We start from the raw sequence: 16,795 nt of genomic DNA on the forward strand, positions 1-16,795 counted from the left end.
AGTTATGAAATCAGTATAATAATGCCATTTTCACCAGTAAAAGAGCATGTTTTTGCACAACAGCAAAAATTTGTGTGTGTGTGTGTGTGAAAGAGGGTGCCATGTTTCCCAGGCTGGTCTCGAACTTCTGAGCTCAAGCAATCTGCCTGTCTCAGCCTCCTAAAGTGCTGGGATTACAGGCATGAGCCACTGCTCCCAGCCAACAGATAGTGTATTTTTATAGGATGTATATATCAAGACTCAAACTGAAATTATTAAATGTTTATTAGTCTGCATCAGTTGGGATCAAAATTTCCATAATAGTAAAAGTGAATTTTTATCTAGAATGAGTCTGGTAACGTTTTTTTCTAGAATTTAACCGAAGAGCATTTACTTGGAAGCAACAGTGTTCTATTGATTTTAAAACTTTACTATGTTTATATTTTGTTCTTTTTTCCAAAGTATTTGCTTCTTTACCTATTTTTTCACTTTTTAATAGATATTAATATATGTAAACCTCTAGCTTGCAATGTGCTGAATAAATGAGCATTTAAACTGCAGTATTGGGGAACATTGTAATTTATTCTTATAGGATGAATTAATGTGATTTCTTTTTGTGATAACATTAATGTTCCCAAATAGCCCACATACTTCTCTGTAATACCTGAAATACGAATGAGAAGTAAGATTTAAAACTCATGATTCTTTTATGTATTTTATCAACTTTTACAGAGAGGTGAAGATTCCTGTTTAAGGAAGAAAGATTTTGGGATACTTTAGATTGGTTTGTGGAAAAACTCATTTTAATTTTAAAGTAGTAATTCTGTTTAAATTATACTTATATTTAATTAGTACTTTATTTTTATTTTTATTTTATTTTATTTTATTTTTTTTGAGACGGAGTATTGCTCTGCCACCCAGGCTGGACTGCAGTGGCCGGATCTCAGCTCACTGCAAGCTCCGCCTCCCGGGTTTTTTACGCCATTCTCCTGCCTCAGCCTCCCGAGTAGCTGGGACTACAGGCGCCCGCCACCTCGCCCGGCTAGTTTTTTGTATTTTTAAGTAGAGACAGGGTTTCACCGTATTAGCCAGGATGGTTTCGATCTCCTGACCTCGTGATCCGCCTGTCTCGGCCTCCCAAAGTGCTGGGATTACAGGCTTGAGCCACCGCGCCCGGCCTGTACTTTATTTTTATAGTGGTTAAAAGTTCACCTCTGTTGTAATTCTCTATGCCAAAGAATCACACACTACTATTACCTTCTTTGGTTAACTCTAAAAGAAGTTCAGTCTGTTAACTAAATCCAACAGTGATTCAGGGGTAGAACTTCCTGGAAATTTAGGTGAGACTAGGGAGCAAAGGTTTAGAGTTTAAGAGTTAGATATGATTTCATTCTGTGAGCATATCCAAAAGAATAATAGAAGCAAATAAATTTCTGTAATTGACGTGTTGGCCAGCTGGACATAAATTTACTCATTGTATTTATGTGTAGGTCATGTTAAATGTTAATGTATCACATTGAATTGATTTCATCCATGTCAGACCAAGTAAATAAGCCTTTCCCAAAATCATTTCTTGGAAACCATTTAAAATTACAAAGCTGGGCATGGTAGTTCATGCCTGTAATTCTCACAGTTTGGGAGGCCAAAGTGGAGGATTGCTTGAGACCAGGAGTTCAAGACTAGCCTGGGAAACATAGTGAGACCCCCATCTCTGCAAAAATATATACATATATTATTAGTCCAGTGTGATAGTGTGCATCTGTAGTCTAGCCGCTGCGGAGGCTGGAACAGGAAGATTGCTTGAGCCCAGGAGTTCAAGGATGCAGTAAGCTATGATCATGGTCACTGCACTCCAGCCTGAGGGGACAGAGTGAGACCCTGTCTCAAAAGAAAAATTACAGATTTTCTCTTTGTAATTAATATGGTACTGATTTTTAACATTTATTCCTTTTTAATGCTCACACAAAAATTTAGTTTTGGTAACTACAGAGTGTAAGGTGTTAGCTGAAGACTTTGGGAGATATTTAAGAGGTCTTTCCTCTTACTTCCACCAAGTGATTTTTTTTTTCCTTTGGTTTATTCTTTGATCTAACAAGTTTGGTTTTACTAAACAATTTTTGTTGCCTTCGTTATGTTATTTCAGCACTTAGCGTTAGTCATAGGTTTTTTCTGTGTGTTTATTGAATACATGAATGATCCACTCTTTTACTTTAGAGAAAGAATACAATGTATAAATGCAACTTAGCAAGTTTCTTTATTTTCTTTAGCCTTGGAGGGGGTACCTTTCTGGGTTTATGCAGTTTATTGACTGGCTGTGAAAGTTTTGAAGAGGCTCTTGAAATGGCATCCAAAGGTGATAGCACACAAGCTGACAAGCTGGTCCGTGATATTTATGGAGGAGATTATGAAAGATTTGGTTTGCCAGGTTGGGCTGTAGCATCTAGGTAAGTTTAACATTTGTGTTATTTAAGTTATAGAACTTAAGTAATTCAAGTTACTTATGTTTTTGGAAAGCAGTATAACAGAAAGTTGTAAGGGTGCTTTCTCTTACCCATTTTAGGTTCCAAGTTTTGAACATTGATGTCATTTAAAAATTAAGTATACTGGCCGGGCGCGGTGGCTCAAGCCTGTAATCCCAGCACTTTGGGAGGCCGAGACGGGCGGATCACGAGGTCAGGAGATCGAGACCATCCTGGCTAACATGGTGAAACCCCGTCTCTACTAAAAAATACAAAAAACTAGCTGGGCGAGGTGGCGGGCGCCTGTAGTCCCAGCTACTCGGGAGGCTGAGGCAGGAGAATGGCATATAAATCCGGGAGGCGGAGCTTGCGATGAGCTGAGATCCGGCCACTGCACTCCAGCCCGGGCGACAGAGCGAGACTCCATCTCCAAAAAACAAAAAAAAAAAAATTAAGTATACATTAAGAAGTCTACCCTGAGTACACCTTGTGGGAAACTTTTCTTTCTTAATTTTTGAGTGTCCTTCCAGTGTTTCTCGATGCATGTACAAATACATATTCTTACTTTTCTCCCCATATACAAAAGGTAATTTACCATTATATGGCATAGTATATATATTCTAAAGTATCCATATAGCCTAGAAATCTTTACATGTTGTTGTCCTTCTGTTATACATGTGTAGGATAAACCCAAAAGTTGGATTGCAAATGCATTTTTGAGATATTGTTAACTATGCAAAGGAGCGGTGCTGTTTTTCACTCTCACCAGCAGTAAATGAAAGTGCCTGTTTCACCAGTAGAGTGCTGACTTTTGCATTTCTCCATCTGGTGGAGAAATGGTATCTTAATGTTATTTTATTTCATTTTATTTTAGGCAGACTTTCACTCTTGTCATCCAGGCTGGAGTGCAATGGCACCATCTTGGCTCACTGCAACCTCTGCCTCCCAGGTTCAAGTGATTCTCCTGCCTCAGCCTCCCGAAGTAGCTGGGATTACAGGCTCCCGCCCCCATGCCCAGCTAATTTTTTTGTATTTTTAGTTGAGACGGGGTTTCACCATGTTGGCCAGGCTGGTCTTGAACTCCTGACTGCAGGTAATCCACCTGCCTCGGCCTTCCAAAGTGCTGGGATTACAGGCCTGAGCCACTGCGCCTGGCCCTTAATGTAATTTTAATTTACATTTCTCCTACCAACACTGGGGTTAAGAGCCTTGCATATTTTATTTTCTGTGAGTTGTTGTTCATGTTCTACTTTTCTGCTCGATTGTTATACAGTTGAATTTATCAGTCTTTTCTTTTATGGCTTCTGGATATTGATTCATAGTAAGTAAGTCTTCTACATTCCAAATACATAAAGGAATAAACCCTTGTTTTCTTCTAATATGTTAATGGTGGTATTTTTATACTTAAATCTTTGATTTACTTATAGTTTATCTTAGGGTATTTTGTAAGTTACAGATCATGCTTTCATATTTCAGGGTTTTTTCTTTTTCTTTTTTTTTCCAGAAGGCCTTAATGTCTAATAATCCATCTTTATTTCACTGATTTGAGATGGCTTTTTTACATATGCTGGCTTTTCGTTCTGTTGATGTACCAGCATTATACTTTCAGCTTTATAGAGGCATAAAAAGTATGTTTTAATCTCTAGAAGGGCTAGTTTCACTTCTTTGCTTGATATTCTGTATAAATTTGGCAAGCATTTTCTCTATTACAAAAAGTTTTTTTGGAATCTCAGTAAGTTTACATATTAACTTGGACAGATGATATCTTTATAGTAAGTCTTGCTGTTGAAGAACTTAGCTTGTCTGTTTAAGGCTACTTTTGTGCCTTTCACACATTTAAAAAGGCCTCTCCAAATATGTCCATACATGGCTTTTTAAGTTGATTCCTAAATATTTTAAATTTACTGTTCTGTTATTTATCAGTCTTGTCTCTCATTATGCTTCCTAACCATTGTTGCTTGTGTGCCCCAAGTTGTCAGGGAATCCAGTGTCCTTTGATAGTGGACTTTGTCTCACTCTTCAGTAATATCTCTTGCCTCTCCCTCACATAGACGCTTCACTCTGACCAAACATCTTGTGATTTCATAGATGTTTTCATTTCTCATTTCTGTGTGCCTTTAACCTTTAGTTGCCTCTGCCTAAGATTTCCTTCTCTTTTTGTCTGGCTTTTTCTGGTCCCTTGGCTTTGAAAAGCCCTGCCTCATACCTTCTTAAACTTTTTTCTCTTACCACTTAATAAAAGATACTTTTTTCTTTGTATTTCCGAGGTTAGCCTTTGTTTGTTTTTTTCCCTGTTACTGTTAGCGCTTCTCTTGCTGTCTTTTGTATCTAGGCCTGCATTGTCCATTATGGTAGCCTCTAGTCACATCAGGCACTTGGCATTTGAGTGCCACATGTTGAAATGACGATATTTGGATATATTGGCTTAAATGAAATGTACAATTAAAATTAATTTCACGTTTATTTTTACCTTTTTAATGTGGCTAATAGAACATATATGAAATTATATATTACTCGTATTTTATTTCTATTGGACAGTGCTGCACTAGACTAATTCTCTGTTTGAGGGACTATCTGTATCTCCAGCACAAAGCTTGGTATGTCATAAATGTTTCTTGTGACTGAATGAGAAAGAATTTGAAGTTAAAGCTGAGATACTTTTGGAAACATTTTGTAATTTTGACTTTGTTGATTTGTTTTGAATCAGGTTTAAAAGTGAAGATATTTTGGTAATCTTTGCTTTCTTATAATAACTATGCTTTTTTTTTGAGATGTCATTTTAACCTTAATTCTTTGAAAGGTATTACTTTACTTTTGCATAGATTTTTTTTGTTAGGTTGTTTTGATCTTATCCCTATGTGTTTCTACTTTTTGGTCCTAATTTTATAAAAATATCCAAGTTATAGATATATCTGTTAATATGTAAAATGTTGCTTGTTTTAAGCAGATTTGACTTTATTTTTCATTTTTCTGCAGTTTTGGGAATATGATTTATAAAGAGAAGCGAGAATCTGTTAGTAAAGAAGATCTGGCAAGAGCTACTTTAGTTACTATCACCAATAACATTGGTTCTGTGGCACGAATGTGTGCTGTTAATGAGGTAAAAAAAAAAAAAAAACCGCAAAACTCAAATTATCAAAAATGTGAATTGGAGTCCTATATACACCTAGCAGGGCTTCTTCACTTTCCCTAAGGAGGCCTCTGGGATTGAGATGTAGTCCATTAAACGCCAAGACTCATTAGGTATATATGTTATGAACCCAATTGCTATATTACCTTTAAAGAAAGTAGCAGATAATTAAAATTGAAATAGGAGAAATTTATTCAGAATTTTTTTTCAGAAAAACACAACCTAAATCCCTTGAGGATGTAAAAGAAAATTCTAAGCATAAGATATTTTGAGGTAACTACTTTGTGAAAGCGTTTTTTTTTTTTAGTCTTACTATTGCATTTGGAAGGCAGCTATGCTCACCACTATACCACCAGTGCTTAATGTTGCATTTGGTTAGTGAAATTCTTGGAAGTTTTCTTACTGCCCTCGGCTTCTTTACAGTGCTGCCTTGTTGCATATGGATCAAGCAGCATTGTACAGGGCTATGAAGGCATTGAGACCTGTTCTTCATGATATTTGAGTGGTGTTTATTGTTCCAAGAAAAGTGTGAAAAGCATATACTGTTAGATTGACCATATAGTTGGGATTCTTTGTTTGGAAGAGAATATATATATTTAATTCTAGCTTCCTTATATAATAATAGATATATTTGCCCATTTAATTTTTATAAATATCGAATACTTTAAATGGATTGGGAAATATGCTTTTTGAAGGAACCTTTCATTTGTTCATTCATTCATTTATTCATTGAGTAAATATTTATTATACCAGATGCCAGACATTGTTCTGGGTATTTGGAATATATTAACGAAGAAAACAAAGATCCGGCTTTGTGGAGCTTGCATTCATTCTAGTGACATATTAAGTAAATTGTTTAGTGTGTATTAGGTGATGAATGCTATTTTTTTAAAAAGAAACCATCAAACAGGATAAAGAGGATTGGGAATAGGGCAGAGAGTGGTAGAGGACAAATTGCCAAGTAATTGAGTGGTTAAAGGAAAGCTTTCTTGGAAATGTGATTCTTAGGCAGAGATTTGAAGAAGGTGAGGGGGAAACTGTGCACGTAGACATTTTGGGGAGAAAGCTTCCAGCAGAGAGAACAACTATGCAAATCCTCTGAATTATTCTATATTTAAATCCAGAACTTGATCTCATCAGTTTTTTTTTTTTTTTTTTTTTTTTTTTTTTTTTTTTTGAGGCAGAGTCTGCGGCCCAGGCTGGAGTGCAGTGGCCAGATCTCAGCTCACTGCAAGCTCCGCCTCCCGGGTTCACACCATTCTCCTGCCTCAGCCTCCGGAGTAGCTGGGACTACAGGCGCACGCCACGTCGCCCGGCTAGTTTTTTTCTATTTTTAGTAGAGACGGGGTTTCACCATGTTAGCCAGGATGGTCTCGATCTCCTGACCTCGTGATCCGCCCGTCTCGGCCTCCCAAAGTGCTGGGATTACAGGCTTGAGCCACCGCGCCCGGCCCAGTTTTTTAATAACTTGAGAAACCTAAGTGTTAGTTGGTTGATGGAGTTACTAGTAGGCCATGTTGGGAGCTGACAAAAATTTGAAGCCTTTATTCTTAGCCCTTTATGTCTAAATTTCCACTGACCAATTGAGTTAACAATGATTTAGGCCATGGTTTATAGTATCCCAACTTATGTACAAAGATTTCTACTCAAAAGTCAGTATATTGTGAAAGTCGAAATAAGTTTTTTGGTGATTCAAACACCAGTTCCCCTAAGATTTGCTAATCATAGAGATATCTAAGAAACCAAATTAGTGTGGAATCTTTGCAGAGAGAGAATGATTTGATTAATCAGGCAGGGGATGGAGAAAGAATGCTAGAATCCTAGAGGAATGCACGTGCCAGTGCCCCAGTCAGTATTACTCTCCAATTCTATAGAATCCACTGTTGCATGTAATTGTTCAACATGCATTGCAATATATGGGACAAGTTTGCTACTTATTCTAAATGCATTTTATAGTACTTACCATGTTTTGATTTTTTTTTTTTTTAAATCACATCAATAATGTGTCTCCAAATGACTTTGTAAGGGGACTATTTATTGGCCATTTTCAAAAACAAGTCTCACCTGAAATCATCTGCTAGGGTCTTTCTAGAACCTTTTTTTAAAAGTAGACTTTATTTTTTAGATCAGTTTTAGTTTCACATAAAATTAAGTGGAAAGCTCAGTGAGTTCCCATATACCACCTTCCATATACACACAGCCCTCCTCCATCCTCAGCATCCCACAGTAGAGTGATCATGTGTTACAGTCAATCACCCTGTGCACACATCATCATCACCCAAAGTCCATAGTTTAGGGTTCTTGGTGTTATACGTTTTGTGGATTTTGGATGATGTGTGCAGAACTAATTTTTGAATACTCAGGATTATAGAGCTATATGCCAGGAATGTAGTAGGTATTATACTGATAAAGGGTAGTTGTTGTTTACATCTTTAAATAAATATTTTGAAACCTTTTATATTGTAAAATCTGTTAATTATTTTTACAAGTTTTTTCTTTGTTCTTTTCTTTTAGAAAATAAACAGAGTTGTCTTTGTTGGAAACTTTTTACGTGTCAATACCCTCTCAATGAAACTTCTGGCGTATGCACTGGATTATTGGTCAAAAGGTCAACTAAAAGCATTGTTTCTAGAACATGAGGTATGGTAGGAAAATGTTTTTTGTGAATTTTAATAGCATGTTTTTTAAGAGACAGGGTCTTGCTCCGTCACTCAGGCTTGAGGTCAGTGGCACAATGATGGCTTACTGCAGCCTTTTCCTCCTAAGGCTCCGCAATCCTCCCACCTCAGCCTCCCAAGTAGCTGGGACCACACGCATGCACCACTATGCCCAGCTAATTTATTTTTATTAATATTTTTTGTAGAGACAGGATCTGTCTTTGTTGCCCAGGCGGGTCTAGAACTCCTGGCCTCAAGCAATCCTTTAGAGGTGTGAGCCACCGTGCCCAGCCTTAGGTAGAATATTGGTTCCTTCACTTCAGTTTCAGTTGTGGGGAAGAGAATTGGAATAACCTGCTAGGCACCCCCAAGTTTTTTGGTATTCATTTACTACATGCAGTTAAATTCTGATCTGAGCAATTATCAGTCCACATAATGTTTTGGATTAACTTAACTTGAATCATTCTGTGATCAAAGTCAAATGGCTGTATCATTACAAATTAGTAACACAGATTCAAATTATTCTGCTCTTAAAAGCTTCCGTGTCTCATTGTCACTGCTCACACAATACAAATCAGAATGGTGTGCCCTTGTGCAGTTCCACATGGCATGCCGTGTGTCAGGCACAGCCAGAGGAAGGTAGTTTGTTTATTAAGTAAAGGGGAGAGGGTGCAGAATTGCTGTTACAGTCCTGGAAGCTTTAGTGTCTAAAGGCCACACTTTTAGAATACATATTTCAGTGTGAGCCTATAGTCCCAACTAAAGAGGCTGAGATGGGAGGACCACTTGAGTCCAGGAATTCAAGGCCAGCCTATGCAAAATAGTGAGACCATGTCTCTAAAAATAATAATAATAAATAAAAATACATATTTCAAAGCTGTGTAGATAATCAGGAATACAGATTCAGAAAATTTTTTATAATAGCTAACAACGCAGAAATTGGTAGGTTTCCAGATATTATTAAACAGATAGATTGTGCATAGTTGTGTGTTCTCAAGTGGTTAATATTATATGCTAATTTAAAAGCTGCACTACATAACAGTTATTTTTCGATTATACAGGGATACTTTGGAGCAGTTGGTGCACTTCTTGGGCTGCCAAATTTCAGCTAAAGCATCAGGTCTCTCTCTCTGCTAATAAATGTCATCCAAGAGGAACTAAAACCAGAGGCATTATTACTGCATTGTCACTGGGAACCAAAGGATAGAAGAGTAGCATAAGCTGCTGAATGTTGCCATATTAAAGGAGAGAATTTGGTAACGTGAAGTATTTCTCATTGAAATGCTTTCCCTTTTGTATATAGCCAGTGTTAAATCCTTAAATGCAATACAGCCTCTGATTATTGAGCTTCCTCTTGAAAAAATTTTTTAATTTTATGTAGCCAACATTGCAGTACTGTATGCTCAAACACAAATCTTAAAGTCTCGGAAATGTTTAGCTTATGAAAATAATCGACTCTGAATATTTGTTATAAGTCTGTTTTATGTTTTGATTACTAGTGAGCAGAAAATAACATACCCTGTATCCAAAATTATTGAAATGGCAATCAAAGATGATCATTTTTATGTGATTTTAGAAATGTTAAGGCAATACTACTAATTATTATAGTTTTTTTTTTTAACATATCACCCAAAGCATGTATGTGATCTTTCCCCATAAGTATCTTTTCTCAAATGCCATAATTAACTGAAATACTATTATTAAATTTTCATGAGAATTCTGAAATGAATCCTGGGAAATACACGTTTGGTGATGTTGCACTTTCTGTATTTTACAGGAATTAGTCAGTACACGTTGAAATGTTTAACATTTTAAGATTGGAGGCTTAATTACTGGGAGTCGGTCCAATGAAGTCCTGGGACTATTGTAATGGCATATGATTTGAGTTCACTGTGCTCTTTTTTGTTTGTTTGTTTTGATCATATGTACATTAGGAGCTTTTATTTTAAAACAACCACAGTAACATTAATAATAGAAAAATCATATGGAAATATTCACAATCTAGTCACTGAAAAATGGGAAAACCTCTACCATGCCTTATTATCACCCTTCGCTGTTTGAGGAGCCAGAAATAGAGGTGCAGTTAGAGAAGGGTCACCTTTTCCAACAAAACCCACTCCATAGCCATGTGGATTTTTATCCAAAGGCTCAACCACCAGAGGGAATGGTGAGAACTGATAACTAAAATGCTGTTACTGGCAAGGGTTTGAAATGTGTAAGAACCTAGGAGGGAAAGGAAGATTGAGCAACATAGGAAAAGGGGAAGAGAGGCTGTCACCAAGGTCCAATCTCCATTTATAAAAATAGTGCAAAACCAGGAGTTGATTACGGAAGTGCCCATGATCCATGGCAGGAGTAAATCCCTCCACCTCCTCTAACTCTATGAAAACTCTAGAGTTGGAGCAAGTCTTCCATTTGCTTCTTATCCCCTTAAAATAATGCCTTCCACTCCCCCACAGCCCCCATCAAAGGAGCCCCCGCAAGACGCCACCACGCTCTGATCTCACTCTTTCCTATTCCCCTTGCCTGAATCTGGAGTGGGGTTGAGCCCTCTGCCCTCATCCTTAAGATTTAGGAAGTTCTTTCCCCAGCTGTCTAACTTGGAAAGGTAGATGAGTCTGAATTTTGAAGTTCCGAATGCAAATTCCACTCAGCAGACGCAGTGTTACTTATGTACATAGGAATAGTGGGATGAGTTTTAATAGATTCTATCCAAAAGGGTTTTTTTCCTCTTACTTCCTCTATGTTGGAAGATGTGTCTTGGGCAACTTGATCAGTATCAATGGAAAAATGATAGGCACTACAATGAAATGGCAGGATGCCAATATGAGATCTTTCAGGAATAATAAGAAATACAGTTTGTTTGTATAAAATAAACTAGCTCAAATAAGAAAGTTTTTCAAGGACACTGATAGTGTTCATTTGTAAGAGGTAGTTCTAGAACCACGCTGTCCAGTACAGCAGCTACTACCCATATGTAGCTGTTGAGCATTTGAAATGTGGTTAGTCTGAATTGAGATGTGCTCTTAAGTGTAAAATATACACTGGTTTTTGAAGACTAGGGACAATAAAAAGTTAAATATCTCCTAATTTTTTGTATTGATTACATGTTGAAATGTTAACATTGGAAATGTTGGGTTAAAGAAAAATATACAATTAAAATGAATCTTAGCCAGGCATGGTGGCTCACACCTGTAATCCCAGCACTTTGAGAGGCCAAGATGGGTGGGTCACCTGAGGTCAGGAGTTCGAGACCAGCCTGGCCAGCATGGCAAAACCCTGTTTCTACTAAAAATACAAAAATTAGCCAGGCGTGGTGTACACCTGTAGTCCCAGCTACTCAGAAGGCTCAGGCAGAAGAATTGCTTGAACCCAGGAGGCGGAGGCTGCAGTGAGCTGAGATTGTGCCACTGCACTCCAGCCTGGGCGACAGAGCAAGACTCAAAAAAAAAAAAAAAAAAAAAGAATTGTCAGTTTCCAGTTTTTTTAAATGTGCTTACTAGAAAAGATAAAATTACACATGGTTCACGTTTTATTTCTACTAAGACAGCACCGTTAAGAACATAGAGCTTTGAGGCATTGTGGTATTAGAACCAAATCTATTTACCACAGTAAGCTTGCAGGGAGTTACTTGAGATCTTAATAAAAAATTATAATCTTTGTCAGCCTTCATTATGATTTTGTGTTCTTATTATTCCAGTAATTCTAGATTACATATGGGAAAAGCAAAGAGCCACTGTGGTGAGATGGTTGCTCACTTTACGTGCACTTTAGCAGGTAATTTCAGTTTAAAAGGACAAAATATATGAACCATAGTTCCACATTAACGAAAGTACAGTGATGAAATAACTTAGACTCTGACCATTCTATTTTTCCTTCAAGATTGCCCTAAATTTATAGATGCTAATACAGTATTTGCCACAGGTATAAAACTTGTAGTTACTATCATTCAATTAAGATTCTTATCTGTACAGATATACAAATCAGAAACTTTTAAAATAAATTGAACTAATGGAACTTTGGCTCAAATATTTAGTCACTACAATGTAAGCATTAAAGCAAGGAATACGAAGTCATTGTAGGGTTTTAAAATGGCTACTGACTGACATGAATTCAAAGTTTCAGTCTAAATTCTAAAAACTTACCTTTACATGCTTTTCCTCCTAAATAACCACTCTTATCATTCCTAAATTCATGTCTTTAGGTGAAGAAAACTAAATTTTAAGTACTTGAGGCTGGGTGCAGTGGCTCATGCCTATAATCAAATATAAGAACTTGAGTGTAAAATTTGAAAACTACATGGGGAAATGTCTTTATCATGCATCTCTAAGTCTACTGAAAACTCTGTTAAGTAAAACTGTGGTCTGTAAAAAAAACAAAAACAAAAAAACCCATAGTGATACTTACCTTGTGTAATGTAAACAAGTTTTTAAGCTCTTTAAACAAAGTACATCTAGATTTACTGGTAATGTATAGAAGTCAATTTTATCCCCAAGTATTTCTACTTCTTAAACCATTAATTAGCAAGAGACTCAAACAACTTCACTAAACTGTTGGACCTCCAGTGTTAACTTGCCAACATAAAAATCTGAAAAACTTTGTAATCACTATCAAAAATACAAAAGAGAGAATAAATTCCCAGGTAAAAGGATTTACAAATTTTGGAACTATTATGCTTTTGTTTACTAAGCATTGATCCTTGTAGTAATTCTGCAGTATTGCCTCAGACTCCCATAAAGTTTCAAAACAGCTCATCTATTAGATTCCTGTAACATTTATTTGGGATAAATGTGGTTTTGTTGCTGTTATTCATAATAGAATAAAATATTTAGCTTTGATGGTTCAGATGTAATAAAAGGAAATAACTAAGTTTGGGCCTGAGATAAATGTGGTAAAGCAAGAACGCAGAGATGCTGTAATGATGCGTGAGTTTTAGAGCATTACCGAGGACCTGAAAACTTGCTGCCAAGGACACTTTGAAGGTTTTGTTGACTGGAAGAAGTGTCTCTGGAATCCCACTCCTAGCTCTTTTCTTGAATATTTGAAAAGAATTAGATAAGGGCCATGGGGACCCAGGTCACCCCACCTCTTCTATTCAGTTTGGCTACAACATTGGAGTCATCAGTGCTCCTGAGACAATCATATAGGACTTTCTCAATTACACTTTGAAAGAGAGGTTAGAAGACTTTCCCTCTGAGGTGTTGCTCATGTCCCCCTGGCCCTTGTCTGTGGCCATCTTCCCCAATGGTGATATGATTGACTCCTTTCTGTTGCACTCTTTGTCAACCACTTTGGCAGGTGCAATTCAATGCTTATCATCAATTTGTTGGCTATCAATGGTTGCCTTACGGGATTCTGCAACAAAGCTGAGTTGGTTGAAATGCTGATCCTGGGCCACTTGGTTACTGGCTTGTAATGCGGACTCTGCACAGGTTTTGTGCCCATGTACATTGGAGAGATCTCGCCTACTGCCCTTTGGGTTACCTTTAGTGCTCTGACCCAGCTGGGCATCACTGTTGGTATTCTGGAGATCCAGATCTTTGGTCTGGAGTTCATCTTGGGGTCTGAAGAGCTATGCCCAGTGATACTGGGCTTTACCATCCTTCCAGCTGTCCTATAAAGTGTAGCCCTTCCATTTTGCCCTGAAAGTCGTAAGTTTTTGCTCATTAACAGAAAGGAAGAGTACTAATGAGATCCTTCGGCAATTGTAGGGGACTCAGGATGTGTCCCAGGACATCCAGGAGATGAGAGTGCTAGGATGGTACAAGAAAAGCAAGTCACTACACTGGCGCTCTTTAGAATACCCAGCTACCGACAACCCACTGTCATTTCCATCATGTTCCAGCTCTCTCAGTAGCTGTCTGGAATCAATGTTGTCTTCTCTTTCTCAATGAGAATCTTCAAGGATTTGCAGGTGTTGAGAAACCAATCTAGAGATTAGTGCAGGAGTGGTTAATATCTTCTTGACTGTAGTCTCTCTGCTTGAAAGGGCAGGAAGGACTTTACATATGATAGGTCTTGGAGGGTGGCGTTTTGTTCTGTCCTCATAATTGTTTGTTATTAAAGAATGAGTATGGTGGGATGAGCTTTGTAGTGGGGCTATCTTGGTCTTTGTGGCCTTCTCTGGAGTTGGACCAGGCCCCATTCCTTGGTATACTGTGGCCACACTCTTCAGTTTGCAATAGCAGTGGCTGGTTGCTCCAACTGGACCTCCAGCTTTCTAGTTGGATTGCTCTTCCTGAACAATTATTATCTGGTTTAAGTGTGTTGTTGCTTTAGGGTCATGGCATGCTTATGTATGTCTATTACCATCTGACCATGATACCATGCCAAGTTCTCTTAGGGGACCTGAATCTTTCCAGTAGATCACATTTGAGATAGTATGAGTCCACTGGGCACAGTTCCCAACAATCCAAACATACATACTTCACTGAAGCAGATCTAATAATTCCATTGACTTCATTTCTAAAATTGGACTTTGAGCGGCCAATTTCTAAGGATTAAAAAGAAACTTTAATGCATTGTAGACCTCTGTACCCAGAAAATCTTTGTAACTTTTGGGCTTAATTTTCCTTCCTAAAAAATCTGGTAACTTTTTCAAATGCAAGGAGCACTGTCAGTTTGCTGTGAGACTAGGCAAAGAACACAAGATATAGAATCTCCCATCACCACCACCCTGCCCCTGCGAGAAGATTGCCTTTTAATTAGAGACTTTTAAAACTAGTACTTTTTAAGTTCTACGCTCATCTTTTCCAAAGACTAAGTCTATTAGTAAACTTGCCATGTAATTTGACACGGCAGTTCCTTGCTCAACTACTCTAAATAAGTTGGAAATTAGGTGGTATCCTAGTTTGGGTAAAGTCAGTGCTATTGCCTGTAATACACTTGGTAGTTGAAAGCCCTTCAAGTGGTTCAGATTATTTGCCAAATATTAGACTCTATAAAAACTTCTGAGATTTTTTTTGTTTTTTTTTTTTACCTTTGAGTGTACATGTGATTGCTATAATGTGAATACCAGTTCCTGAAAGACTGTTTCTGTAAGCATAATGATGTAGCACAAAGTGAAAAGATTTTCCTCTTATTCCAGCAGTATTCTTGCCTTCGAAGAGTAGTCTATTACATATTGCCTTGATTTTTAAGGTTGTGTTTTTGGATGAAAAGCTTAACTGGATAGTAATTTCCATATGTTCTTTATAACCACTCTGTATATTATAAGCAAAATTTTTTCATATTTCATTGTATCTTTTTCTGTTAAGCACTTTATGCATTTTAGTCTATTGCATTTGAGAATGTAGTTTAGAAATTCTTTCACTTTTTAAAGCCATGTGAAAACTGATAGAGGATAATGAAAATGAGTGTACATTATTTTGAATTTAACTGTTTTGTGGTGTGTGTAAACAAAACATTATAAATATATTGTCTTTTTGTAATAATACTCTGACCTCACTTAAAGTGATCTGCCATGAGGTATCAATGATCAAGTTTATGTTTATTCTGATACCTAAGGAATTCAGCCAGCTTTGTTTCAATCATCAGATAATCTCAGAAAATAATGTGTTTTACTTATATTACTGCCTCTTGTCAATATTTAAGAGAATAATTGTCTTCTGGTTTCTACTGAGCCTAGTAATAATCACTGAAGACCTAAAAAAGTGAGTAATTCTTTCCTTCTGTTAAGAGTATTTGGATACCCGATTCACGATAATGGTGGTGTGAAAATCAATCATCCCAGCTTTTCTGACATATCTAAATTTTGAATAATTAATTTCCACTTCCAAACAGTCCAAATGTTTTCTTAAAGCAGTCACTACTATTTGTATTAGTCCTGTATATTCAGTGAATGTGAGGTCATATTTGGTATTGTATTAAAAGTAGTGTTAGGCCAGGTGTGGTAGCTCAAGCCTGTAATCCCAGCACTTTGGGAGGCCGAGACGGGTGGATCATGAGGTCAGGAGATCGAGACCGTCCTGGCAAACATGGTGAAACCCCGTCTCTACTAAAAACTACAAAAAACTAGCTGGGCGTGGTGGTGGGCGCCTGTAGTCCCAGCTACTCGGAGGCTGAGGCAGGAGAATGGTGTAAACCCGGGAGGCGGAGCTTGCAGTGAGCCAAGGTCCGGCCACTGCACTCCAGCCTGGGCGACAGAGCGAGACTCCATCTCAAAAAAAAAAAGAAGTAGTGTTGGTGACTGGTCTTGCCTCTTTGAACATTATTTGGTTTGTTATGATGAAAAATGAGTCAGTTTTCAGGGTCCTGAGAAAGTTGCTTCATTCATGGCCGTGTTTGGGATAACTAATTTTTTTTTTCAGGTATTTGGTGTCATGTTTTGGAGTTAATATTTAGTGCTTATATAATTTTAAGTTATTACATAATTTTTATTGTTATATATTTTATAGGTACTAGGTATTGGATTCTCACCAAACCAGTAGAATGGCATTCTCTCTTAATATGTCATTGCCTGTAATGGCCAGGTAGATATACCTTAAAGTAATATGAAAGGTTTTATATGTATATTAAAATGTTTGTACTTTTAAATCTGTAAAGGTTATCTGGCATTTTTACTGTGTTAA

At 37.3% G+C, this 16,795-nt stretch overlaps 1 protein-coding gene and 1 pseudogene across 3 annotated transcripts in view; both read left to right on the forward strand.

The window, feature by feature from the left end:
- PANK3 (pantothenate kinase 3) overlaps positions 1-16,795 on the forward strand; it is a 49,292-nt gene that overhangs the window by 15,869 nt on the left and 16,628 nt on the right. The window contains exons 4-7 of one of the 2 annotated variants that reach the window (XR_004056334.1): positions 2,247-2,423; positions 5,415-5,538; positions 8,083-8,208; positions 9,287-9,481. Coding sequence is in view for 1 of the 2 variants with exons in the window: in XM_010358191.2 (XP_010356493.1) it covers positions 2,247-2,423; positions 5,415-5,538; positions 8,083-8,208; positions 9,287-9,337 (478 nt within the window). In the remaining variant the exon portion in view is untranslated. Of the gene's footprint in view, positions 1-2,246; positions 2,424-5,414; positions 5,539-8,082; positions 8,209-9,286; positions 11,134-16,795 lie in introns of those variants that run through there. The other variant, XM_010358191.2, reaches the window with a different exon arrangement.
- On the forward strand, positions 13,147-16,218 carry LOC104658233 (annotated as a pseudogene). The gene is made up of 2 exons (XR_004056233.1): positions 13,147-13,150; positions 13,275-16,218. The product of XR_004056233.1 is annotated as a solute carrier family 2, facilitated glucose transporter member 3 pseudogene (transcript).

The sequence above is a fragment of the Rhinopithecus roxellana genome, chromosome 3 (assembly GCF_007565055.1).
Source record: "Rhinopithecus roxellana isolate Shanxi Qingling chromosome 3, ASM756505v1, whole genome shotgun sequence".
NCBI lineage: Eukaryota > Metazoa > Chordata > Mammalia > Primates > Cercopithecidae > Rhinopithecus > Rhinopithecus roxellana.